The sequence below is a fragment of the Microcaecilia unicolor genome, chromosome 12 (assembly GCF_901765095.1).
Source record: "Microcaecilia unicolor chromosome 12, aMicUni1.1, whole genome shotgun sequence".
Classification (NCBI taxonomy): domain Eukaryota; kingdom Metazoa; phylum Chordata; class Amphibia; order Gymnophiona; family Siphonopidae; genus Microcaecilia; species Microcaecilia unicolor.
The window spans coordinates 62,259,996-62,287,994 of NC_044042.1; the positions used below are offsets into that span (position 1 = coordinate 62,259,996).

The 27,999-nt window shown below is 41.1% G+C and overlaps 1 protein-coding gene across 1 annotated transcript in view; it reads right to left on the reverse strand.

Moving 5' to 3' along the window:
* Positions 1–27,999, reverse strand: part of FOXRED1 (FAD dependent oxidoreductase domain containing 1) — a 52,796-nt gene that overhangs the window by 23,939 nt on the left and 858 nt on the right. Inside the window, exons 2-7 of the mRNA XM_030221157.1 lie at positions 15,364–15,584; positions 14,757–14,867; positions 11,165–11,283; positions 4,898–4,992; positions 1,737–1,838; positions 904–980 (exon numbers count right to left, since the gene is read on the reverse strand). Coding sequence (XP_030077017.1) covers positions 904–980; positions 1,737–1,838; positions 4,898–4,992; positions 11,165–11,283; positions 14,757–14,867; positions 15,364–15,584 — 725 coding nt within the window. The remainder of the gene's footprint in view (positions 1–903; positions 981–1,736; positions 1,839–4,897; positions 4,993–11,164; positions 11,284–14,756; positions 14,868–15,363; positions 15,585–27,999) is intronic.

The window sequence follows — 27,999 nt, forward strand, 5'->3', positions numbered from 1 at the left end:
TGGCCTATTCTATAATGGCATCTGAGCATCCAGGTCAATGACAGGCAGAAATGGGCATGCAATGCGCACAACTTATTGCACATGTTATTGGTAGGCATGCCCAGGTCCTACCCATGCCCTGCCCACGTGTACACTCCTTTTCAATTGCACGCAATGCCACTTATATCGATTCTTCTAGAGTAGCACTTAGGATGCTTGTGTGCATGACAGTTTCCTGCACTTAACACACGCAAGTGGCACATCAATGCAGGCGCGCAGTTATAGAATTGCTGTTAGCTTGCACAGAAGCAGAAATGCCTGTGGCAGATGCAGACACAGTGCACCATCAGCTACTGTCAGGGGCGGCCCCTACCATTAGGCCAGGAGCGGCACTCTCCCCTTCCCTCCTCAATCCTTTACCTCCCCCCCCCCCCCCAAAAGGCGGCAGTGGTAGCAATAGCGATTCCCATAGTCTGTCCTCCTGCGGTGCCAATGGCACCGGCCTCTTCTCCCACTGCAACCAGTCTCTTGACGTAACTTCCCATTTCCTCAGAGGCAGGATGCAGTAACGAAGAGGCCAGTGGCACCGTGGCAGGGCAGCTATTGAGAATCGCTGCCACCTTTAGAAGAAAAAAAAATAAGGTCAAGGGTTGAGGAGGGAAGGAGGGAGATGCTAGACTGCGAGAGGGGTGTGTGGGTGCAGACAGGCAGGAGGGGGGGGGGGGCGGCATTTCAATCTCTGACTCGGGCGGCAGGTTGCCGTTGGCTACTGACTAGCAACTAGAATTAACATTTACATTCTAGGCAGAATACCACAATGCTCCTTATTTCAGGTGTCATACATAATGTTGAAGTTGTGTTTATAATTCTGAACTTTCATGAAAGTTCGTCGAGACTAAGCAAGATCCTGGCAATTTTACTCACATTAACTACTTTGATGCGTCTGAATGTAACTGGATCTCCAGAACTTGTCACCATCTCGCGTATGAAGAAATCAAAACCTAAGAGGAGAAAAAGAAGTTTAGGAAACAACGAGCAATAATCTGGCATGGTACTGCTGAAGTTCAATAGCAGACTGAATCAATCCAGCTCTGGATGGTCTGGGACATCACTACAGTGATATTACCATGTGATGGGACTATACGTGGACCAACTGTACTACAGTATTTGCAGCTATTTACATATAGTTACATGTTAATTAAAAAAAAAAAAAATAAATAAAAAAAACAAACAGGTGGCCCATTGAATTCGCCTTTCTTTCAAACTGTCCTACAGGCTTCCTATGTCATAGTATCATTTTTTGCTTTTCATTGTATTAATAGAGAGTTTGTGAATGGAGCAAAACACTCCAGTGGGTTTCATTCATTAAATGTACATGCAGTGCAGAGGTCTGGTATTAGTTGTAAAAATAAATGGGATCCCTTTCATATTGCTACCTTTTATTGAACCAACAATGCGTGATAATGTTACGAAGGAGCATTCAGAGTCACAAAAGATCCCTTCTTCAGATGTTTTTAGTTCTCCACATCTGGAGAAGGAACCTGTGTTGTCTCATGAATCATCTATATGGTGGTCCAATAAAAAGAATCCACAGTTAGGTTATACAACACATCAGTTAGGGACTGCAAAATATTTGTATTAAACTTTAAATGTCCACATAACTTCCCATCTTGCCATTCCTGGTAAGACTGAGGACTGCAAGCTTCCAGAGGTTTAATAGTCCTATCCTGGGTTTCTGCTTTGGGAGAATACCTCACCTGCTACATTGCCGTGTGTCTGATACACTCCCATGGACAGGGCTTTCCGGCGGAAGGCATTCAACAGCGACCAGGGGTCAAACCAGCCCTCATTCTCAAGACCTGAGCAGTACAACAGAGTGAGCACTGACAGAAAACTTCATCAACAGCTGCATAATATCAACATTTTCCAAAAGTTTATTTTCCTATTCAGCTTACATAGTTTAAAAAGAAAAGTGAGGCACATAATAGTCAACAGTGTCTACACCACATATCAACTTCAAGATATTTTAATGCTGTAGGATTGGCAGTTAAATTTCATGTGAACTGAAAACTCTGAAATCTGTCCAGTAACTATCGTTTTACACTGACTAAAAAATATATAACTAAAAACTATTTGACTGCATAAGGTTCTGCCACATTAGCCTAACATCTCTCCACACCCGATTTTTATATCAGCACTCATTTGTTAAAAAAAATCTTTGTCAGTTGCCGTTGAGGTTTTGACTTTATGTCAATCTGCGCTACATGAATCCAAAAACAATAAGACTAGAGGAAACTAGGTCTACAGGATGGTGCATGAATTGCATAAAAAATACAAAGTTCAAACTTCATAATGGAGCAGGTAGAAAGCCACATACCCCCAGGATTCTACATAAGTCACCCAAAGTTGGGCGCACAATTTTGGGCATGGATCCCAGATCCAAATACAAAATAAATCAGTTAATGAGCTGTTAATCAGCAATTGGTTTTAATTGGCAGTAATTTGGGTTTACAAGTGGATCTGCCCTGCGCCCTATTCTATAAAATAATACGTGCCTTAAATTTTATAGCACACAACTCAAAAGGGGGCATGGCCCTGTGAAGAGAAGGAGAAGGGAGTTGGGATTTGATATACTGCCTTTTCTGTGGATACAAATCAAAGCGGTTTACGTATTATATACAAGTACTTATTTTGTACTTGGGGTAGTGGAGATTTAAGTGAGACTTGTCCAGAGTCACAAGGTGCTGCAGTGAGAACTGAACCCAATTCCCCTGGTTCTAAGGTCATTGCAGTAACCATTAAGCAACTCTGGAGGAGTCAGGGGTGTTTCCAGAAATTAGGCACAATGTTATAGAATAGGTAGTTGCACACCAGCATTTACACCAGGCATAAGTGCTGCCCTCAAAGTTAGGTGTGAGATCCTCGCTAAGCTAGTATTCTGCAAAGGGCACTCAGTGCTGAGTGCCCTTACAGAATTCTATCTTAGCATGGATATTTCTGGCATCTAACTTTGGACATAAATAGCCTCAAAAGCCCAGGGTACCTTTAGAATAGGACACCAACTGTAATGGCTAACATCATAGGCTCCTCCTCAATCCGAAAAAACTTCCAAAATAACTTTAATAACGGAAGAAAAAGTCTGTAGTAAAAAAAACGGAAGGAGAGGTGATAACTATATATGATTTGAGTGCTTAGAAAAGCAATACTATGTTCAAATTCAAAGACTGAAAAATATCTATACATAGTAGAATATTGAAAGTATCACAGAACTTAAAGTACCGTCTGTTTTCACTTCAACTTGTAAATGAAACATTACATATTGGAAGAAAGGGATATGGCATATTATCATAGCCTGCGGAACTATATAAAAAGACGGGCAGGGGAAGAGCTGGAACTTACAGAAACAGGGTTAGAAAGGGCAATTAAGGGAGGAGGGGGCAAAGGGGGAGTGTCACGATTATATAAGGCACTATTAAAAATGTCCAGCCCTCAAGATCACTATATGAGAAGGTGGGAGGGGGCCTTACAACAAACCTTTACAAGAGAATGCTGGATGAGGGGACTTAGATATTTATTGAAGGCCTCTATCACTCAGTCAGTGGCTGAGAATGGTTATAAAATATGGTACTGGTGGTACTATACACCGGATAGACTGCAAAAAATATACCATAAGATATCACCGAACTGCTGGAGGGAATGTGGTAATAGAGGTACATTTATGCATATATGGTGGGAATGTCCCAAGATACAGGCATTTTGGACTCAAATTCGAGCAATGGTATACCAAATCACAAAGATAGAATATCCAAATCAGGCGGAATACTGTCTTTTGCACTTCCGGCCGGGAAGATGTAAGATACACCAACATAAAATGGCTAGCCAGATTTTTGCAGCAGCCAAAATGACAGTGGCAAGGGCATGGAAGCAGACAGAGGTACCGCATATTCAAGTAGTAAAGCATAAACTTGATTATCTGCATCAGATGGCGAAACTGACCGCATTGAGAAAAGGCCAATTACATAGGTTTCAACAAATTTGGCAACCTTATGAACAGATGAAAGAAACATGTAAATCACCACATTAAGAAAGGGGAGGGGGGGAGGAAGGGGGGAAGGATTGTTAAGAGTTTATTTGCAAATATTGTTATAGAAGAAGAGATAAATATGTTACACATATGGTGAGCGTTGCAAATATGTGGAGATGTATTTAACATGTTAAAATATAATAAAGAAATTTAAAAAAAAAAAAAAACATTACATATTCAGTTTTTCTATCTCATATTGGCTATTATACTGAAAACGATCGTGACTTAGAGTTGATATATTTCCATCTGCACAACAGTACAGAAAATCTTTATTGCACTTAGCTTAAGATGGAGGGGATGTGGCCATGGGTGTGTCAGGGGCATTCCAAAAAGTTATGGGCATAATTACAGAATACTGCCTCAGTGTGGCTAATTGGGCGCCAGCATTTACACCAGGTTTCAGCAAGCGACCCAGCAGTAAACGCTATTGTATAATGGGCATATACCTCTTATAGAATGACAATTTTTTCTGGTGACCATTTTTTAGGAAAAACAATCTCTCTCTCTCTCTCTCTCTCTCTATATATATATATATATATATAATTGAATTTTAAACATTCTACGCATGCAGTTTTATCCCTACACCTCAGCCTGCTGAAAGAGGTGCAACAGATCTGTGTATTCTGCACCTAAAAAGATTACTGAAACTCAATTTCTTGATACTGGAAAGTAATCAGCTTCTTTTCATTTTGTTCTTTGCTAGTGACAACTCTAAGGCAGAGCATTGTAGCAAGCTGAATGAATTGTCACCAATGTTAGATACAAATTATATCCTGAACAATAAACCAATATAATAACTGTTATAAAAATGGGAGATTTCCATTCAGCAGATACCATAAGAAGCTAATGCCACGTCTTCTGTGTTTAGCCAAGGAAATTTCTTCTTCAATTGCTCAGGCCCCAGCAAAGCAACTTCTGCAGAACAGGATCTGAAAAATAGGAAAGTTAGATCAGAAGTGCTGGTTTTGATGTGGAGTGCGCCTGGTACAGCCGGTACAAAGAAAAGATAAGACAGACAGACCTATCCAGTCTGCCTTTCCTAAACAACAGTGTGGCCTCCAACAATCCCTTATCTTCCTTTCTAGATCCTTGATGCTCATCTCATTTTTTAAAATTCTGATTCTCGTCTCCACTACCTCCAGTGAGAGACTATTCCAAACATCCACTACCTTATCTATAAAAAAATATTTGTTTAGAGATTCCAGAGTCCACCTCCTTTCACCCTCATCCTATCAGCCCTCATTCCAGAGCTTCCTTTCAAATGAAAAAGATCTGTCATGAATTTATATCCTACTGCTACTAGTAATCATTTCTATAGTGCTGCTACACATACGCAGTGCTCTAACACATTATGGACTAGATTCTATATATTGGCGCCGCAAATATTTCCGCCTAGGCGTATTCTGTAAGCTGTGCCTAGATTTAGGTGTGGTTTATAGCAGGGGCGTAGCTACTACGGGGCCACGAGGGCCTTGGCCCCCGTAGATTTGGCCCTGGAGCCCCCTGCTGACGACCCTCTCAACCCCCCCTCCCACCATCAACCCGCCGTCTGCTACATTTGCTGGTGGGGGACCCCAACCCCCGCCAGCCGAAGTCTTCTTCCTTCGTTTTGTTTCTGAGTCTGACGTCCTGCACGTATTTTTATTTTTTTTTTATTTTTGTTACATTTGTACCCCGTGCTTTCCCACTCATGGCAGGCTCAATGCGGCTTACATGGGGCAATGGAGGGTTAAGTGACTTGCCCAGAGTCACAAGGAGCTGCCTGTGCCGGGAATCGAACTCAGTTCCTCAGTTCCCCAGGACCAAAGTCCACCACCCTAACCACTAGGCCACTCCTCCACTCAGTTAATCTTGTATTTATTAATATTTGAGGTTATTGTACTGTATACTTTTCTATAAAAGCAGTGTACCGCTAAATGAGATGAATTGGTGTTTGGAATTAGTACTGGGTACAGAGCTCAACTGTTGCGACTGATGCTGCAACACTCGAAATGAGTAACTATTATCATGTGCGTATTACGTATCAGTCATGCGATATTGACAGATTATCTTCTTCAGAAACCATAAATCAGCCACATGATTTAAAGTGGAGGAGTGGCCTAGTGGTTAGAGCACCGGTCTTGCAATCCAGAGGTGGCTGGTTCAAATCCCACTGCTGTTCCTTGTGATCTTGGGCAAATCACTTAACCCTCTATTGCCTCAGATACAGACTTAGATTGTGAGCCCTCCTGGGACAGAGAAATATCCAGAGTACCTGAATGTAACTCACCTTGAGCTACTACTGAAAAAGGTGTGAGCAAAATCTAAATAAATAAAAGTTATGTTCCACACATTTAAAGCTCTGTCTGGAATAGATACCTCCCAAGAAATAATGTAAGGTTGTAAGCGATGCATCTTTTATAAGTCCCTCTATTACAATAGGCAAAGCAGAGAAAGACCAGCAGTACAGTTTCTGTGTTGATTTGCAGCTAAGATTATGCTACTGAGGGATTTACAATGAACATAGAATTTTACAACTTTGAAATGGGGTCTCAAGACCTGAGTTATCAGGAACCTCACCACAGGTTGACCTGTAAGACAGGGCCTCTTCTCCCATTTTGGAGTCAGGCTCATCCAGTCAGCCAGAGCAACAACACAGTCAGGCCAATAAGAAAACTGGAAAGAGCATCAACATCCAGATTGTGCCCTTCCACACTGGCCTCAAGTGCCAAAACAACAACAAAAATCAGTCCCTGGGTAGACTGTTGCCGGGTACACTTGAGCAAACAACCAGAACACTACAATGAGCAACTCTTGAAGGGACTAGGGACCAGCTGAGTATAGCAGACTGTAAAATCAGGGAATTTGGAAAAAGGAGAAGGATGCAATCCCTACTCAAGCAGCAGGAAGACAGAAAAGTGAGGAAAGTGACAAAACGAAGAAGGTCCAATCCGATTAAAAAAAAAAAATCTTTTGTGTTCATCTACAAAAGTCCGTGGTACAGAAATAGGAGGACTCGACACAGCCGTGTTTCAACAACAACTACTACTACTATTTAGCATTTCTATAGCGCTACAAGGCGTGCGCAGCGCTGCACAAACATAGCAGAAAGACAGTCCCTGCTCAAAGAGCTTACAATCTAATAGACAAAAATAAAGTAAGCAAATTAAATCAATTAATGTGTACAGGAAGGAGGAGAGGAGGGTAGGTGGAGGCGAGTGGTTACAAGTGGTTACGAGTCAAAAGCAATGTTAAAGAGGTGGGCTTTCAGTCTAGATTTAAAGGTGGCCAAGGATGGGGCAAGACGAAGGGGCTCAGGAAGTTTATTCCAGGCGTAGGGTGCAACGAGACAGAAGGCGCGAAGTCTGGAGTTGGCAGTAGTGGAGAAGGGAACAGATAAGAAGGATTTATCCATGGAGCAGAGTGCACGGGAAGGACGAGTGTGGAGAGATACTGGGGAGCAGCAGAATGAGTACATTTATAGGTTAGTAGAAGAAGTTTGAACAGGATGCGAAAACGGATAGGGAGCCAGTGAAGCAACTTGAGGAGAGGGGTAGTATGAGTAAAGCGACCCTGGCGGAAGACGAGATGGGCAGCAGAGTTTTGAACCGATTGGAGAGGGGAGAGGTGACTAAGTGGGAGGCCAGCAAGAAGCAGATTGCAGTAGTCTAAGCGAGAGGTGACAAGGGTGTGGATGAGGGTTTTGGTAGAGTGCTCGGAAAGAAAGGGGCGGATTTTACGGATGTTGTAAAGAAAGAAACGACAGGTCTTGGCAATCTGCTGGATATGAGCAGAGAAGGAGAGAGAAGAGTCAAAGATGACCCCAAGGTTTCGAGCTGAGGAGAGAGCCATCAACAGAAATAGAAAACGGGGGGAGCGGGGAGGTGGGTTTGGGGGGGGGGGAAAACGAGAAGCTCGGTTTTGGTCATATTTAATTTCAGGTGGCGTTGAGCCATCCAGACAGCAATGTCAGACAAGCATGCTGAAACTTTGGTTTGGATGCAAGATGAGATATCAGGGGTAGAAAGGTAGATTTGGGAGTCATCAGCATAGAGATGGTAGGAAAAGCCATGGGATGAGATTAATGAACCAAGGGAAGAAGTGTAGATAGAAAAGAGAAGGGGACCAAGAACAGAACCCTGAGGTACACCGACAGGCAGAGTGATAGAAGTAGAAGAGGATCCACCAGAGTGAACACTAAAGGTGCGGAGGGAGAGGTAGGAAGAGAACCAGGAAAGGACAGAGCCCTGGAATCCAAGTGAGGACAGGGTAGCGAGAAGTATGCTGTGATCGACAGTGTCAAAAGCAGTGGAAAGATCAAGAAGAATGAGGATGGAATATTGACCTCTGGATTTAGCCAGTAATAGGTCATTGGAGACTTTAGTAAGCGCAGTTTCGGTTGAATGGAGAGGGCGAAAACCAGATTGTAGTGGGTCAAGAATAGCATGTGAGGAAAGAAAATCTAGGCAGCGGCAGTGAACAGCACGCTCAAGTAATTTGGAGAGAAAAGGAAGGAGGGAGATGGGTCGGTAATTAGAGGGACAAGTAGGGTCGAGTGAAGGCTTCTTAAGGAGAGGTGTGACCACAGCATGTTTAAAGGCAGCAGGGACAGTCGCAGTGGAAAGTGAGAGGTTGAGAATGTGATAAAAGGAATAAGAGCAGAAGAGATGGCATTAAGAAGGTGGGTGGGAATGAGATCAGAGGAACAGGTGGTACATTTTGAGGAAGAAAGGAGAAGTGTAGTTTCCTCAATAGTAACTTCAGGAAAGGAGGAAAGGGAATGAGGGGAAGGAGAGAGAGGGGAACGGACTAGTGGAGGGAGAGGTGGCGAGGTAGAGAATGCAAGGTTTATCTTTTGAACCTTGTCATGAAACAATGCCTGTGTCAGGAGTCAGGAGTTCTAAAAATCACATCACAAACAAAATGTGATGAAATGTCTAAAGCAGTCAAGCCAGACTACTGCACACGGTGGGCCTTTTACAATATAAGCGTGTGCTAAACGCTAGAGACATCCATATAATCCTATGAGCGTCTCTAGCTTTTAGTGTGCGCTAAAAATGCAACCGCGCCATTGTAAAAGACCCCCACAATGTGGAGTAACAGTCAAAAACACCACTTCTTCAGGTTTTTATTTTAAATTTTACATCTCCTGATGCAGGCATTGTTGCCGAAACATGGCCGTGTCAAGTCCTTCTATTTCTAGGATTTATGTTCAATGTTCTTTGTGGGATTTACATATGTGATCAGGGTATAAGTCTGGTGTGGATGGCAGTGTGAGTGAGTTGCAGGGATACTATTTGGTAATTCTTTTAATGCACTGGTTTGTTTTCACTAATAAAGATTTTGTAATTTATATAGAACAGGAGTACTGTTTGTTGTTAATGTTTTAGGTACCTCCTATTATATATATATCCCCTGCTAGGATTAAGCTTCTATTTCTATGCCATGGATTATTGTAGAGGAACACAATATTAAGATTTTTTTAATTGGATTGGACATTCTTTGTAGAATCAGCAAGCATAAATATGCTACATATAGTACAATTTAAGTGGAGAATACATTAGGAGCTTCTTTTACAAAGCTGCACTAGCGATTCCTGCTCGGCAAATGAGAGGAAGCCCATGAGGAAAGGCTAAAGCGGCTAGGGCTCTTCAGATTGGAGAAAAGATGGCTGAGGGGAGATATGATAAGAGGCCTATAAAATAACGAGTGGAGTGGAAAGGGTAAACGTGAAGCGTCTGTTAATATACTAGGACTAGGGGGCATTCAATGAAGCTACAAAGCAGTAAATTTAAAACGAATTGGAGAAATTTCTTCTTCACTCAATGTGTAATTAAGCTCTGGAATTCGTTGTCAGAGAATGTGGTAAAAGCAGTTAGCTTAGCAGGGTTTAAAAAAGAAAAGTCCATAAGCCATTATTAAGATGAACTTGGGAAAATTCACTGCTTATATCTGGGATAAGCCGCATAAAATGTTTTGTACTTTTTTGGGATCTTGCCAGGTATTTATGACCTGAATTGGCCACTGTTGGAAACAGGATGCTGGGTTTGATGGACCTTTGGTCTGTCCCAGTATGGCAATACTTGTGTACTTAAGTGAAAGGGCTTCCTCTCATTTGCCGCACCAGGAATCACTAGCAAGGTTTAGTAAAAGAGTCCCTAACATAAATGAGATCAAATGCTTCATTTTATGGGATACTTGGGGGGTGGGGGTGGGGAATCAAGCTACTATAGTATCTTGAGTTCTATATGACTTTTATGATACTATATGACTTTTAGAAGATATATCAGGATGACGATTATGATGTTTTGATGTGTTGTACCATGCTCTGGATGCTGTTTTAAATGCAGTAAAAGTGTGTGACAAATTACTACTCTGGCAATCCTGATTTTTGTATGCAATTTTCATCTTCTCTGGTGTGTCAGGCTCCAGGATAGCAGAGATAAAAGAGGCAAAAATGTGGCTGCAGTGCACCGTAAATCCAGAAACAAAAAGCAGCCTTGCTGACCGCCAGTAATACTATAATAAGTTTATTAGAAGAGCAACTTAAACAAATATGGATCATTTGACTGTTTCAGCACAGGGTGCCCGCCTCAGGGGCAAATTCAAAAGCTACTTAATTAGGACTATGATTCCACCTAGAAAAACATACAAATCAATGAAGCATCAAAATACTTTCTAGAAGGCTTTCACTGACAAACCAAAAAATCAAAGCAGACAAATGGAAAAGAAAAAGGAAAAACGAGAAACTTGAGGTGAAAACTTAAATTGCAACTGCACCATTATAAAAGAGGGTCTCTTTTTGTATTTTTAAGCATTTTTGGCCTGATCTAGGAGCTCTTTTACTAAACCGATTCCGGCTGTGAATGGGCTGCATTGCATTTTCCAAGCAGGAATCGCTAGTGCGTTTAATAAAAGAGGCCCTTAATTTGGCGATTGCCATTTTTGGTGTGATTTATTTGTTAGTGAAAGCCTTCTAGAAAGTATTCTGATACTTTATCCGATTGTTTGTGAACATGGAGAAGTAGCATTAAGAACCACGGCTCTACAGAAATTTCAGGAGTCGTGCTGAACCAGCCCTGACCACTCTTTCTGTTCAAGTTCAGTTGATGAGGAAGGTACCTTTGAATAGCAACATTCTCCTCCAGTAGAGCAGCTCTGTTCTCATCAGCTAGGAAGAGGTAGCCGGAAGGGTTAAACTGAATGTCTATGGGATCCTCATTGACAACTCCTAGGTGTTCCTAAAGAAATAAAATAGTGCGTAAGGTGGGGGTGGGGGGGTTGCCACTACTCGGAGCTCAGCCCACAGAACTTTCAAAACCATACCCAAAACAAAAAGCCCGTGAGCTCTGTAACAGCCTCAATTGCTCTTGTTTTATTTCTTTTTTCAATTTTTTTGTTAGTGTCTCTATTTTTTTTGTTCTGAGAAAACATGGTATGTATTCTCCATGACAGCCAGATCCTTCCTTAACGCCACTCTCCAGTTATCTGTACTAGGGTCTCATCAGCATTTAGAAGCACTCCCTTTCCCTTAACGGTTATATTGTAATGGTGAAAATTGTTAAATGGAAAAAGCATTTCAAAACACACTCAGACCCCCTTTTACTAAGGCGTGCTCACGTTTTTAGCGCGTGCTAAAATTGGGCGTGCGCTAAACGTTAGAGACGCCTATGTGTTCCTATGGGCGTCTAACGTTTAGCGCACCCCCAATTTTAGCATGCGCTAAAAATGTGAGCACGCCTTAGTAAAAGACTCCCTAAAGTGGCAATGGCATTCGCTTAGTGCCAAGATTCCGTTATAGAACTAACATAGAAAATGGCGGCAGATAAAGACCTGTACGGTCCATCCAGTCTGCCCAACAAGATATCATGTAAAATGAGTGTGTTACTTTATATGTATACCCGAGTTTGATTTGTCCTTGCCTTTCTCAGGGCACAGACCGTAGAAGTCTGCCCAGTACTGTTCTTGTACTAAGTTCTGAAGCTAACATCGAAGCCCCTTCAAATTTACACTCCAGCTGGACGCATGTAAAAAATGAAATTACAGCCCAGGCCACGTGGTAGCCGGGCAGTAGTTCCAAATTGGCGTGCGTTGGGCACGCGTAGGCGCCTATGCGGCTTAGTAAAAGGGCCCTTTAACCAGCTAGCCGCTAACATAAATTGTAATTGGAGGTCCTATGCTAAGTCAATGGAAATCGAACTGTTGGTGGCTAAATGTGCCTAACTTATAACGTTCTACAAGTTACACACATATCTTATGCTTCCTCGCACTTACACATGTAAATGCCAACCAGTGGTGCCAATCACACGTGTAAGTGCCATTGCTGTATAACCTACGTGCATATTTATAGAATTGCCCTTGAAACCTCTTAGGCATAGATGCCATATCCATGGGTACTTGAGCATCCCCAATTTCAGATCAACCCACCAATCTCACCTGTGCAATCTTTCAGGCCTGCGGAGCTCTAAAGAAGAGATAGGTGATGCACAAGGCAGATCAAACATTTAATGGTGGAGATGCTCAAACATCCATCCTTAGCAATTCAATACAGAGAACAGATAAAAGGGTAGGGGATAACAATTTGATTTATATTCCAACTGAAATCATTAAGAAAAAAAAAATGTGGTTTTTTTTTTGTACCATTGCCTTAACCAGAAAAGCAGAAGTATTTGTTTTGGCTACTTGCTACCTTTTTTTCCCCCAAGAAGCAGGCTGGGAGCAGAATATATCTTTGAAAATAAGGATTACTACAGAATTTGGCTGCCATTAGAAATAAAGGGTCCTGTTTATTAAAGTGTGCTAGTGTTTTAAGCGTGCACTAACCATGTAGAAATATTACGAACCCAGTTGTTTTGTCTTTATTGGTAACTTCACTTCTCTCTAGATTCAGATTTCAAATACAAAAACTGTTCGACCAACTTCTTAAACTTTTTTCATTAGAAAATCTTCCTTGTTTATTGTAACTTGTACACATTTCTTTTATTACATTCAATGTCTATGGCAGGCACTGATGCAGTACGAGTGAGTTTTCCTGTGCTTAAATTGAACGGATCACACCCTGAGGAATCAACTTGCGAAATATGCCACATGTAGGTGGAGGCGACCATGCACTGCTAATTAAGATATATAAAATATAGAAAAAAAGATGTGAAAGAATTGCATTGATATTGAGGCTGAAGGCTTTTAAGCAATTTTATAGACATTGGATGTAATAAAAGAAATATGTACAAGTAACAAACAATAAACAAGGAAGATTTTCTAATGAAAAAAAGTTTAAGAAGTTGGTCGAAGAGTTTTTGTATTTCAGTTTTAAATCTAGAGAGAAGTAAAGTTACCAATAACGACAAAACAGCTGGGTTGATTATTTTCTATATTTAAAGTTACCTTTGCTGATAATTCAGACCGGCTAAGGAGATTTATAGAAATATTATGGGCATCTACATGGTTAGCACACGCTAATGCTTAGCGCACTACAAACGTTAACACACCTCTTAGCGTGGCTTAGTAAACAGGGCCCAAAATTAGTTGCTAAATGTGCCTAACTTATAACATTCTACAAGTTACACACATATCTCATGCTTCCTCGCACTTACACATGTAAATGCCAACCACTGGTGCCAATCACTGGGCCCTTTGGACACCTAGAAAGGGCAAACTGTCTGGGTCTTCTAATTGCGATTTTTGTTGGTCATGTAAACAAACCACAGGAACTCTTATGCATCTTTTGCTAGAATGTCCTAATCTAGTATTATTCTGGATAGATGTCTGGAATAAGTTACAAAGGATTTTTGGGTTTCAAGATTCTTTTCTTCCAAAGTATATAATCTGGAAGTCCACTTGCACCCCATTTATATTTTCGGAGAGCGATAAACTATTATTTGACTTCTTAATCTCTAGATATCTAAGAATGTTCCTTACATCTTTTGCCTCTATACTATCATGTACCTATATCTATAGCTTTAATACCATCATGTATTCCAACATGTAACCAAAACTTCCGCAAATCAAATGCATAATCTTTTCTATGTCCATTGCTATGTATTTCACCATCATATACCCAAATCTTGCTGTAAAACCAAATGTATATTCTTTTCTATTTCCAGTATCCATAATGAATTGTAAGCCACATTGAGCCTGCAAAGAGGTGGGATAATGTGGGATACAAATGTAATAATAATAATAATAATATTGCGTTGAAATTAATAATATCGCATTGGAAAGATAACTCTCCAGTTAATGTTATTCTTTGGTGGAATTGGGTCTTATTGTACAAAAAATATGAGCAACTGTCAATTATTATTATACCTGGGCCCAATAATGGAAAACCTTAGACCTCTTTCTTTTATCAGCAGTCTAGCTATATTGACTAATGTTTGAACTCAGCTTAATGTATATCATGTATTGTATGGTACAGGTTGTTTTCTTTCCTCTCTATTTTTTCTTCTTTTGTTTGCTGTATTTTTGAAAAACTCAAAAATATATATAAAAAAAAAAAATTCATGCAAGGAAAATTATACTACTAAATGCCCATGATAAGCATATACTGCAGGAAAGCACATCCACTGCAACTGTGTCCTGATCTTGCAAGAGTGCACTGCAAGCATTCTAAATCGGGAAGCTTCAAAATTTCCTCTCATACCCTCTCTCTCCCCCCAAAAGAGAGAGAAAGGATGCACTCAATGGAAACCAGACCCTGCTGTCTGAAAGGCCATACGTTTATAGTGCGAAGGAAATAGGCAGAGAAGAGAGACATCCGTATGTTTTCAGGAATGGAGAACTGCTGGCGAATCCCTCCGACTGACAGCACTGTGGAGGCTTGGGAATACTGTTGAGAAAAGGAGAGGATGAAGGGAAAAAAACATCAGAACCACTAGGACTTGTAACTTATACATGCATGTGCAAGCACAGACAACCCCACATTTTGCCCTCCCCCCACCCCCATCAACCTGTGCACTAGCAGTCGGTTACACTCACCAATACAGCTCAAGACATAGTCTCATACAGAAATGCTCAGTCCACATAGATATAGGTTAGAATCAAGGCACATCAAGCAAGAAAATTAAAAATATTTCTGAATTCTTCTTAAATTTATTACCTAAAGTTTATGTGGTCATTAGGGTCATCTGCCCATGTCCAATACCCACCTCCTGGAGGTCTAGACAGGGACAGTGGTGCTTGTTACTTCTGCCTCTCCATAAATCCTCAATACACTTCCTCAATCTGTGTCCATTAAGCAGTTATTTATTTTGTACTGTATGTTTTTTTTTTTTTTTTTTTAATAGTAAAGCTGAAAAGGATTAACCATACAGGAAACCACTTACTGTTGGATCTCTCTCGACCACCAGCACTTTGACTCCATCGCGAATTCGCTCCTTTTGTTTTAACCAGTATGCAATGGACCAGCCAATCACCCCTCCCCCAACGATCACAATATCAGCCCGTTCCGGTGCCAGATGGACAGTGTTCTCGAAGGGGCTCCAGCTGCTACCGGGCAGGCTCTCCTTCAGTTTCTTATGGAATTTCTCAAACTCTTGATCCAAGTCTGCGAAGGGTGACAAGAAAGTGAGAGAAGCCAATCCATCATGAATGCATTTTACTGCTGATAACATATAGTGAATGTGGGAACCGTGGAATGAGACTAGCTGAGAGGACCACTCTGTAGTGGTATAAGATTAGGTACATCATACCTGACAACATCTCCTACTGAATGCAAAAACTTTACAACTACAGCAAATAGGACGCTGGGGATGGGAGACACGGTAGCAACATGAACAGAACTTTTCCATGACTGACCACAACAATAGAACAGCTTATTTCATCTATTTAATTATAGAAACATTTCTAACAGGACATGCTAGACATTGGCATAAGATTCTCCTGGAGGCAGTAACCTTTATAAGGTGTTAAGACCTTCTCACTTTTTGGGGTACTGTCCTCGTCACCCAAAGATGCAAGCTGCAGCTGGAAATATCACACCACTGAATCGCTAGCACAGTCCTTCCCAAAGTTTTAGCTGATGCAACCCCATTTTAGCAACTAAAAACCCAGATGACACTAGACAATTACCAAATTAGAAAGGGCTCCACCTTTAGTTCAAAATAAATCAGTTAAAAAAAGTGTGAATAAAAATCTCACTAAAAAGTGTGTTTATTAACTATATAATCAAAGTTTGCACCTTTATTTTTGGACACTATGAAATTTTATTGACAAATGAGTTGAAATAATATATAGACAATGTATTTGTGTGGTATTGAAGGTTTTTGCCAATGATGATGAGCAGATTTTTATTTATTTTATTGCATTTGTACCCCACATTATCCCACCTTTTAGCAGGCTCAATGTGGCTTACAGGATGTTAATATGATATAGTCATTACATAAACTTAGATATAGTCGATAATAAGCTGAAGGTAGATGAGGGTTTAGATGGAAAGGTATTAGGTAAGGTGATGTGAGAGATGGAGAGGTATTAGGTAAGGTCGTGTGAGAGGTGTTTTAAAGCACTTGGGTGGTAAGAGGAGTGATTTGTTTCATTAAGGATGTCTTTTGTAAGCCTTGTTGAAGAGATGTGTCTTCAAAGATTTGCGAAAGCTGGTTAAGTTGTCCATGGTTTTCAAGGCCATGGGTTCCATATCTGTATGCTTTTGTACGCAAAGGTGGTAGCGTATGCCTGTTTGTATTTGATTCCTTTACAGCTGGGGAAGATCAAATGTGATCGTTATAGCTCTCAGTCGGTTTGACTTAGAGCTTTTTGAGGCTTTGCCTTCCTAGTCCTGAATTATTTAAATATAAAATTTTTCTTTCTTTTGTAAATGGGACAATTTTTGTGCATTTTGATATGTAAAACACAGATCTATGTTGAATCTTCAATAAACCACTTCAGATATTTGTCTGTTGAGTCATTGGCCCACTTCCCACTGTCTTTGTACTGCTGATTCCTTGTGGGATTTTGGTATTCGTCTACCTCTGGTAGACTCTTTACCTTATCAAAGCACCGCTACCCCTTGAGCCAGCACCGAGTAATATAGATGTATAACTTGATGTGCCACACACCTGGAATAGATTTCCTGAGTTGGTATGTCCTGCTCCCCCTCTGGTGCTATTCAATTCTAGGCTAAGAGTCGATTTTTCTGAAGCCTCTTTTAATCTGTTCCCCTTTTCCTGTTTATACCCATGTTGTTTTTGATTATTTCCCATAATACAGTGGTTCCCAAACCTGATCCTGGAGACACCCCAGCCAGTCAAGGATATTTGGGATATCCACAATGAATATTCACGAGAGAGATTGAATGCAGTGGAGACAGTGCACGTAAATATCTCTCATGAATATTCTTTTTGGATATCCTGAAAACCTGACTGGCCGGGGTGCCTCCAGGTTCAGGTTTGGGAACCACTGCCATAACAAATGAAACTCCCTAATCTCTTATTTGTCCTGTTTGGCTTAATCTTAAATAGATTGTAATCTCTGTGGAGCACTAACTGTATTTTATGAGTACACTGCTGTATGATCAGTAGTTGTAGCATATCCATTAGGAACAAGCTGAAAACCTTACTCAGTGAACACCCTTGCCAATTTTTCTTTCCATTCCTTTTTCATCAGCTATCCACTTTGAAATCACTATCTTTTCTTACCAAGCTCCAGTGATATGGAATATTCTCTTATTTTATTTGGGAGATCAAATTCTCTCTCCAAATTTAAACAGGGACTGAAAACCCGTTTTTTTTTAATTAGCTCATGGATGACTGAGGAGGGATCAGTAGAGAGCTGTTACTAATTTCCTATTTCTCTCTCTTGTTTTATTGGTTTCCTAGATTTTCTCTCAGTTTTTCTTTTCTTTTAATTATTAAAGTTGTTTTTGTAAGTTACTATATACTTGCCTTGTTGAATTCCATTGAAAGATGGTTAAGCTTAGCAAATACAAATAAACTAAACACCTTCTAGGCAGACAGGAGGCGGCATTTTGGGTTTTATCTGCTTTCACTTATGTTCTGTTACTAATCAACTACAGTTTTGTTAACTTTAAATAAAAGTTTAAAAAGGTGAATGAATTATTAATGTTTTTAGTTTACTATACTCATCGACTACAATACCTGGCACTTTTGCCTCATCATGCAGACTTGCTGGGCTGGATCTTACATACTCTTGGGATACTTAGAAGCATATTTTCAAAGCACTTTGAAAATATGCCTCATAGTAACCTATGGAACTTTGTAGTCTAAGTAAAATGAAAGTGTTTTATTTCATGCTGTATTATATTTACATTACCTCTCATACACTACATCAGCTCTTCTTTAATAAGCTTCTCACCCCCCCTTTTTTTTTTTTTTTTTAAATGTCCATGTTAAATTACCATGTTGATGCGGAAGAAGAGCAGCTATGCACAGAAAAGAAGGAACCAGAATTCATACACCAGAGGTGCATGATCAACAATCATTGTGCCTAGCTAGCAAAGGGTAATGTTGGTTGTTGACCCCCTTCTCAAGGGCAGAGAGGCATATATCCAATGCCCAGACAGCAAATCCTGAAAGTGTGCTATCCGGTGCCAAGATCCAAGACCTTGTGGAGAGATTTCCATGACTCCTCAAGTCTACTATTATTAAATGCTGCTTATTACACTGGCATGAATGATACTGTGAGGTATCCATGAGGCAAAAGGTTATGGCAAAAAACCAGAAGGATGCCTGGGTGCGTTGGCAGAAAAATGGCCAGCAAGAAAAAGGAGATGAAAGTGTTTCTACATAAAAGTCTCTAGTGAGACTTCATTTGGAATATGCATCCTAGTTCTATATATGTGCATGCAAATTTGGGTGTGCACCCAATTTACATGTGCAATTTGACAAATGAGCCAATTAGCACAGATAATTGGGCGCTAATCATTATCAGTGCTAATTGGCACTAATTTATATTTACGCTTGCATCATTAGGCACTAGCACGCATGATCAGAAAAGGGAGTGTGGCCATGGGCGGATCGGGTTGTTCCTGGAATTTGCATGCAGTATTACAGAATAAGAGAGATCTACACCTAATTTAGACATGAGAATTTACATCAGGTTCTAGCTGGTATAGATCCTTACGCCCAAAATTGGGTAAAGAGCCAGTACTAAACACTATTCTATAAATGGCAGCCAACTCTGAGCGCTGTTTATAGAATAAGGCTTAGCGCTAATTTTTTTTTTTTTTTTTTTAAATCAGCTCCCAAATTTGGGTGCCATTTATAGAATTGAGTCCATTATGTGTAATTCTGAAGAACACACATTCATAATGGAGGTCTGTGATGTCTACAAACTTCATAGAGAGAGACATTGTATCTGGCACAGGATTTCTTTGACAGGTTCATGGCTACCCAGCAGAATGTAGTAAAAACCCATTTGCAGCTGATTGGAATTTTTCAGCTTTAATTTATTGTTGCTAAGCTTGAGGTACACCTCCATGTTTGTGTTGTGGGTTATGCTGTAGTCTCATCAGTCCTTCCTGTTCTTAACATAAAGATTTATATTTGCAATCCCCCACCGACCCAACATAAAAATACCTGGACACTTGACACAATGTAACCAAAGACCATAACGGACATTACCTGACTCTTCTTCCCCTTTTCCCTCTCTAAGTTCCCCCCAATTGTACCTACCATACACGTATCTCATTCTACCACAATATCACTTTGTATTCATTCATACCATGTATTTGTTCAGACCGGAATCGGCTAACGTTGTTAACGATAATATGTAAGCCACATTGAGCCTGCAAAAAGGTGGGAAAATGTGGGATACAAATGTAACTAATAATAATAATAATAAACTAGATGGAGCTAATCCAGAGATCAGTTACTAAAAATGTGAACAGTCTTCATCATAAAGAATATGGGAAAGAAGATCTGCATATGGGACTGGGAAATATGACAGAGACATTTAAATATCTCCAATGTGACAAGATTTATAATCCACAAATTAACTTTTACAGTCTAATGCGTATTATGAAAGAATTAACTAGTTATTTCTAGGATTTCACAATACAGTTATTTTTTGGACTTAGGTTTTGTATTGGATGGAACATCAAAGATCTCCAAAAGTGACTCCAATCTTGCTTTGAATTCTAAATCTTCGTATGGTGTCGGTTTACCAGTACCATGGTCTGATCATAGTTTGGTTACACATTTGACTTTTTGGCTTGGGGCTAGTCTTTTTTTGTGCTCACACTATTGAGAAAGTGTTAAATCCTGATTCCATGGTGCTTGAGGCTTTTGAGCTCTGGTATCACTTATTTGCAGAGTAGTTCAGATTTGAGTGTCAGCTCTTTTGATGACATTGTTGAATCCTGGAATTTTCAAGGTTCAACAACTGTATGAATGTTTGTCTTGTGAGAGTTACATTTAACCTTCTTCTCAGAACTTCTCCTTTCCATGGTTCAATGAACATCTTAGAACTTTTAAAAAGAGGAGTGAGAAAGGCGGAGAGGAAGCCAGGATGTCAACGTCTCAAACCCAAGTGTGTGCAAATGGCAAGGGGGCATGGCAGGTAAATATTTCCCATTTCAGAAGGGGACTAAACATCTGTGTCCTATAAGATCGACACTGAGTATTACACTTGCTACCAAGCATGTTTAGGATTTGGTAAACAGCTACTACTGTGCAGCACTCCAGTGGAGGTATTAGGGGAGTTTGCCCCCTTAATCCCCCACTGGTTTTTGTTCCTCTCCCCCCAAATGCTATACTGGCAACACAAACCAGTCTCTGTAACAGAATCAGAATTAGGATAATATATGGTTGCTTCTAAAGTTAGAAAGATAAATAGGTATATTTATTTATCACATTTGTATCCCACCTTTTCCCACTGATTGCGGGCTCAAAGTGGCTTACAATAATACTGTGGTAAAGTTACAATGTAAGAAGTACAATTTTGGAGTGAGTCTACAGGGTATAGCACAGTCTTTGATTTAATAGATGTTTAAGAGCTTGGTTACAGCTTGATATTTGTATTTCTTGATTCTTGGATCATTTCCCATTTAATTGTGGACGATGAAAGTGTATAGTTTTCCTTTTATTTAATCCTATTGTGATTATTCTCTATATTTCTTGTTATTATTCTTTATTGAATATTATGAGGCATATTTTCAAAGCACTTAGACTTACAAAGTTCCATAGTAACCTGTAGAACTTTGTAAGTCTAAGTGCTTTGAAAATGAGCCCCTCAGTATCTTAAAATGCTTATAAATAAATAATAATAATAAAAAAAAAGAAGTACAATTTTTGCAAATTGAGAGCAGGATAGAAATAACAGTTAACAGCGATAGGTATTGAAGATATAATTAACAATTAATCAGTAGTAAATAAGAAGATAAGGTGTAATTAGAATCCATTGGATCTTACAATAGTAAGGGATAATTCTGATTATGTTGAACCTGAGGAATAAGCCTTCTTGAACAATACTGGTTTCAATGATTTCCTAAAGTTTAGGTAGTTCTGGGTACTTTTTGTACATCCAATAAAACTGCACTCTGACAACTCAAACAATGTTCTTAATTTATTGTTGCAAAACACTTATCATCACATTACAAACACACACATAAAATACCCAGACACTGCTCCTCCTTCCTCTGCACATCCATACAAGCTTTCATTCATCTATTTTTATCTAATACTTTTATGATCTTATTCAACCCCCTTGCGGATCTATATCATAATAAAGACATGATTAAACATGCTTCATTATTTTTTTTAGAAATTCAACAATAACAATTGCTCATTGTTATTAGTTCATCTTATCAGTGTGGTCTTATAACTCACACCGCTGTATCATGTGCACAAACTGTAATCCACAAAACAGCTTTTTCCAAATGTTGAGGCTGTATGAGCAATCCACTCAGGGTTATAGATGCTTTTAATCCATAAAGATTTCAGTTTTCAATCCAGCTGACTCTGTGCCTTGGTCAAGGAAAACATTCTGTGGTTCCCATCCATATATACGGCAAGCCATGGGCTTTATTCAAACTGTTCCCTCAATGCGTGACCATATTTCGGTAAACTTTCATCAGGAGGAACTTAATCTCGACCCCCTCAGGGCTCCTTTCCAAGCTGGGCGTCCCCTACACCGCCTACAGCCTTGATTATTGGATATATAGGATAGCACTCTGTGCATAAGATTTGTTCCCCTGGTATATTAAGGTTTGTTAGTACTTTTTGTATATGCCAGCGAACACCTGTTTTAAGTTGCCCTTGACATTATTTTCTGTTTATTTTGCTAAAATGGATGCTTACACTGCACACACGCAGCGCATAAACATCCATCTCTCCTGTATTTTAGAACAGACTCTACATTGGTAGATTTGGTTCTAAAATACCTGTGAACCTTTAGATGCACTGACCTGATACTTTTGTGGACACAATTCTCCTGTCAGTTTTGCTTGTGCTTTCTACCAGCGTATCCTGTATATCTACCAATCATTAGTCTTTCTAAAGGCATGATTTGGTTCAGCTCCACCCACTGGCGTTTACTGTATACAGACTCCTGAGGCAGGCGTTTCTTGCCAAAACATGGTGCCATGTCGAGTCTTATTTTCGACTATTAAAGGACATTTTTACTACTTATTCTTCGTCTATTTGGGTTTTTTTTCCAAGTGTCCTGTTGATCACGATACTCCTCTGCTCGTCTCAATTACAACTTCTACAATCTGTCTAAAATGGGCTGAATACTATTTGACTCATATACAGCAGAGCTTGGCCCTGTATTTTATACATTTTGTTCAGGTTATTTGTTTAAACTTCAAATAAATATATTTTGTCATATATTAGTCCTAATTTTGTACATAAAGAAATATCTTATGTTGCTGTAATTAATGAAATTTCTCTTACATTCAGTGGCGTACCAAGGGCGGGGCGGTGGAGGCGGTCCACCTCAGGTGCAGGTAGCAAGGGGGTCCACGGAGCAGGTGCATGGCTGTCGGCTCTGCCGGTCCCCTGCCCCCTCTGACATTATTTCCTGTTCCAGGCCGGGGGACCGGCAGAGCCGACAGCCGCGAGCCTGCTCCATGCACTCCCTTGCTAGGAGGAAAGGTGGGGAGTGCACTGCACTTCAGGGGGGGGGTGGCATGCTGGGGGGGGGGGGCGCAATGGCAACTGGCGAACGTTAGGTACGCCACTGCTTACATTTATTATACATATGAGCACTACCACTTTTGCCATATCTATGGTTGGTATAAATGGTTGCGCTTAAATACGGCAGTTGTATGGTAAAATGTAGGAATTCTATAAAGCCAGTGCAAGAATAGTTGGATTTCCCATGACCGTCCCTGGTGAATACCCACTTTACAATTATGCACAAGAAACCATAGGTATGAAAGTGCACCTGGCGCTATTCTATAACTAGAAGCCTAACTGCTGTTTTGCTTACAACACGTGCATGTGTATTTTCAAAGCACTTAGACCTACAAAGTTCCATAGTAACCTATGGAACTTTGTAAGTCTAAGTGCTTTGAAAATGAGCCCCATTATGTAGTAAAGTATTAAGGTAGTCCAATAAAAAAGATTATTTTTTCTTTTTTTTTTTCTATTACCTTTACAGTGGACTATCATGGCAACTATACTACTTTATCTGAGAAATGAAGACTCCTTTTCACAATTTAAACAGCAATTGAAAATATCTTTGAGTTAGCCCTATGGATGACTCAAAGGAAGGAGACAGAACTATCATCATTGTCCATAAATTTAACTTTAATTTATTTTTAATTATTTTAAAATTGTATTTTGAAAAATTACTAGACTGTGATTTCATTGCCTACCATTTATTGTACACTACTTAACGATTACCCTTGAAAGGCAGTTAAGTAAATATTAATAAACTAAAATATAACCAAGCAGCTAGTGTGGTTGGTCAGGCTTAATAAGCCCTATGATCTTTATCTTATCTCATTTTCTATGGTGCCAATTCTACAAATTGGCACCTCATGCTACTAACCACAAAGGGGCACACACAGCACCAATTCTATAATGGCTTAGAGCCCTGATGGCGAACCTATGACACGCGTGTCAGTACTGACACGCGTAGCCATTTTCGGTGACACGCGGCCGCATGTGGCCGCATACAGAGAAGCAGCGGAGTTCCTTGCTGACACCCGGGGCGGATCGCCGATGCGCCCCCCCCCAGGTGCAGCGCGACCCCCCCCCCCCCGGCGAAATCCCCCCCCCCCCCCGGTGCATGTTTACCCGCTGGGGGGGTGCCGTGTGCGCTCCTATTGGCTCCCTCCGAGTCCTCCGCTTGTTCCCTCCCTGCTGCTCCCTCTGCCTCGGCCGTTAGGGGATCTTTGACCTCACTTCCGGCCGGCGGAGCAGAGAGCAGCGGAATGCCGTGGGGGACGCATCTCTGAGGGCCCTGTGATCACCATTACCAGCAACCATCATCCAATCTACTGTTCTGGGGTGTCGTGGATTTGTAATTGACCATCATTACTGAGATAGGTGAGGGGGAGGCTGGGAGAGGCGAGGGCATGTGCTATGGGTGCCGTTTCCCGCCATTAGAAATAGCGGCAGCCATCTTAATTTACATAAGGTGGTCAGTTAGGCTAGTTAACCCCTAATTGCCTGCAGGGCTAACAGGCTATCTATAATTCTATCTTCTGTCACTGCCCCCCTGATGGAGAACCCAAAAAATAAAAAACCAAGGTTAAGTAAAGGAAGTGGTAGTAGCAGTAGCCAACCCTTTCAAGAGACATGGACCGAGATGTATGGCATTATAGAAAAAAATGGCAGATCATTTTGCGTTCTATGTACTGAAACGGTAGTAAGCAGAACGTGGAATATAAATAGACATTTTGAAACTAATCATTCCCAGCTCTTGAAAAAAAGTGAGGATGAAAGGAAGGAATACATTTCCAGGCAGCTACACTTTTATAAGAGCCAATCTAATTCCATCCTTACATTTGTAAAAGGTTCTACAAATTTAACATCTGCAAGTTTGAGCATTGCTCACTCCATAGCTCAGCATGGAAAAGCACTCAGTGAGGGAGGATTTATTAAAGAAACTCTCCTAAGATGTGCACCAGTTCTATTTCACGATATGCAGAATAAAGATGCAATTATTAAGAGAATATCTGAGTTACCAGGAAATTTGGAGTGCCTGGATCCGATTACCAGACACTTTTAGCACCCTGAAAAATATAGCAATGGCTTTACTCACAATTTTTCCCTCTATGTACTTTTGTGAAACCTTATTCTCAGCGTTAAATATCAAAACCAACAAAAGAAACAGATTGAAAGATGAAGTTAGTAGCGCTTGCTTGGGCTTGAAGTGTACAAAATACCAACCTTCAATTGAAGATTTAGCCAATGAAATTCAGCAACAAAAAAGTCACTAATAGGCAGATTAGTTAAAGAATTCCCCCTCCCCCTCACTTATCTTAGTTCACGGCACCCCACACAAGTTAAATAATATCAAGACCAACAAAAGAAACCGACTGACAGATGAACAAAGAAGTCACTAAGTAGGTAAGTTAAATAATTAGTTTTTGGTTTATTAAATACAGTTATATATTACAATTATACATTTTTGTTATTTAAACTATAAATATCGCGAAATTATGTTTTTTTTCTCGAAGTGACACAACACCCGAGTTATGCTCGGTTTTTTGGCGAATTTTGACACACCAAGCTCAAAAGGTTGCCCATCACTGACTTAGGGGATTGATCACCTAAGCCATTACAGAATGATAGCACCAAAAGATAAAACAGATAAATGGCTGGCGTAAGTGGGTTCACCTAATTATGCCATGCAATGCACACCTTTATCTTACATAATACACGCATATTACTGCAACAGTATCTTTTTAGGATGTAAGTCCCTAATATTGAAAAAGCTCCAGACTACCCAAAACACAGCAACCAGACTTATTTTCGGCAGGTCAAAATTTGATAGCGCAACACCTCTTCCAGAGAAGCTTCACTGGCTCCCCATCAGAGAAAGAATTAATTTTAAAGTTCACACAATGATTTACAAGATACTTCACGGAGAAGCCCCTACCTACATGAATAACCTTATCGACCTCCCAACCAGAAACAGTCTAACGTCTTCCCGTACTTACCTTAATTTACACCTCTACAACTGCAAAGGTATTAAGTCCAAATCCTTCTATGCAACCAATTTTTCCTTTCTGGGTAGCCAGCTTTGGAACGCTCTACCAAGACCAATCTGAAAAATCAACGGCCTTTTGCCCTTCAGAAAAGTATTGAAGACCCATCTATTTAAGGAAGCCTACCCTAACGATTCAACTAACTAAAGCATGCCCACATGATCCTTACCAACGATTATTATATATTGACCTTGTTTCCCATTATCCTTATTGCTATCCCTAATCTTTTCCTCTCCATCTATTTCTCCCCATCTTCCTACGCTCACCTCATAACGCCCATTTCCTTCTACACCTCATTCCTCATATGTTCAATTTACTTATACACCTAATTCCTCCTTGTTCAATTTACTTATCTGTTAACCCCTTTAATATTGTTTACTACAAATTGTATATTCTTCTTATGACTCGTAATTCTTCTTATTGTTACTATGTAAGCTACACTGAGCCTGCCACGTGTGGGAAAGTGCGGGGTACAAATGTAATAAATAAATAAATACAATAATTTGCACCTCCAACATTCTACGTCTGGATGCCTGTGTCCGTAACATCCATTCCCACTCATTGCCCCACTCTTGCATCAAAACGTAATGATGTCAGAGGGTGGAACAATGAGGGGGAAGGGAACGCTGGAGGCGAGATGATGTCAGGAGGAGAGAATCACGGGACATCGAGGGGAGGGAGGAAGGGGAGAATTGATGGACATGGATGGGATGGGAGGACAGTCATAGGCGCCCCGTATAAGAGGCTTGGGGAGAACCCAACTGTGACCTTCCCCTAGCTGCTGCCCCCCCAAATGCAGGGCTGCCTGGCGCAACAGCGCTGCAGCCAGGCGGCTCTCAGACAGTCCCTCCACTCCTTCCTGCCCTCAGCTCCCCTCTCCGTTCTTCCCCTCCTTGCGTGTGTTTAACCCTTTTACTTTCAGGCGCAGCGACAGCAATGAAGAGGACAACACAGCTGGCTCGCCAACAGCTTCTCCCTTCCCTCACACAGTGTCCCGCCTTCTGTGATGATGCATGGCCTGTTTCCGCGAGGGAAGGGAGAAGCTGTGTTGTCCTCTTCACTGCTGTCGCTGCGCCTGAAAGTAAAAGGGTTAAACGCGCGGTGGGGGGGGGGGGGGGAGGAACAGAGAGGAGGGCTGTCAGGGAGCTGAGGGAGGGCAGGGAGAATCACTGGACATGGATGGGAGGGCAGGGGGAGAGAAGAGATCGCTGAAATTGGAGAGGAGGGCAGGGGGAGAGAAGAGAGCGCTGGAATTGGAGAGGAGGGCAGGGGGAGAGAAGAGAGCGCTGGACAGAACAGGAGGGGAGGGCAGGGGAGAGAGGAGAATTGCTGGACATGGATGGATGGAGGGGAGGGCAGGGGAGAATGGACAGTTGCAGGCCATGGATGGATGGACGAGAGGACTGGGGAGAATGGAGAGTTGCAGGACATGGATGGATGGAGGAGAGGGCAGGGGAGAATGGAGAGTTGCAGGCCATGGATGGATGGAGGAGAGGACTGGGGAGAATGGAGAGTTGCAGGACATGGATGGATGGAGGAGAGGGCAGGGGAGAATGGAGAGTTGCAGGCCATGGATGGATGGAGGAGAGGACTGGGGAGAATGGAGAGTTGCAGGACATGGATGGATGGAGGAGAGGGCAGGGGAAAATGGAGAGTTGCAGGACATGGATGGATGGATGGAGGAGAAGGCAAGGGAGAATGGAGAGTTCCTGGACATGGATGGAGGGGAGGGCAGGGGAGAATTGCTGAACATGGAAGGATGAATGGAGGGGGCAGGGAGACAGGAAATTTGATGGGATATGGGTGGATGGCAGAGAGGGCAGGGGAGAATGGAGAACTCTGG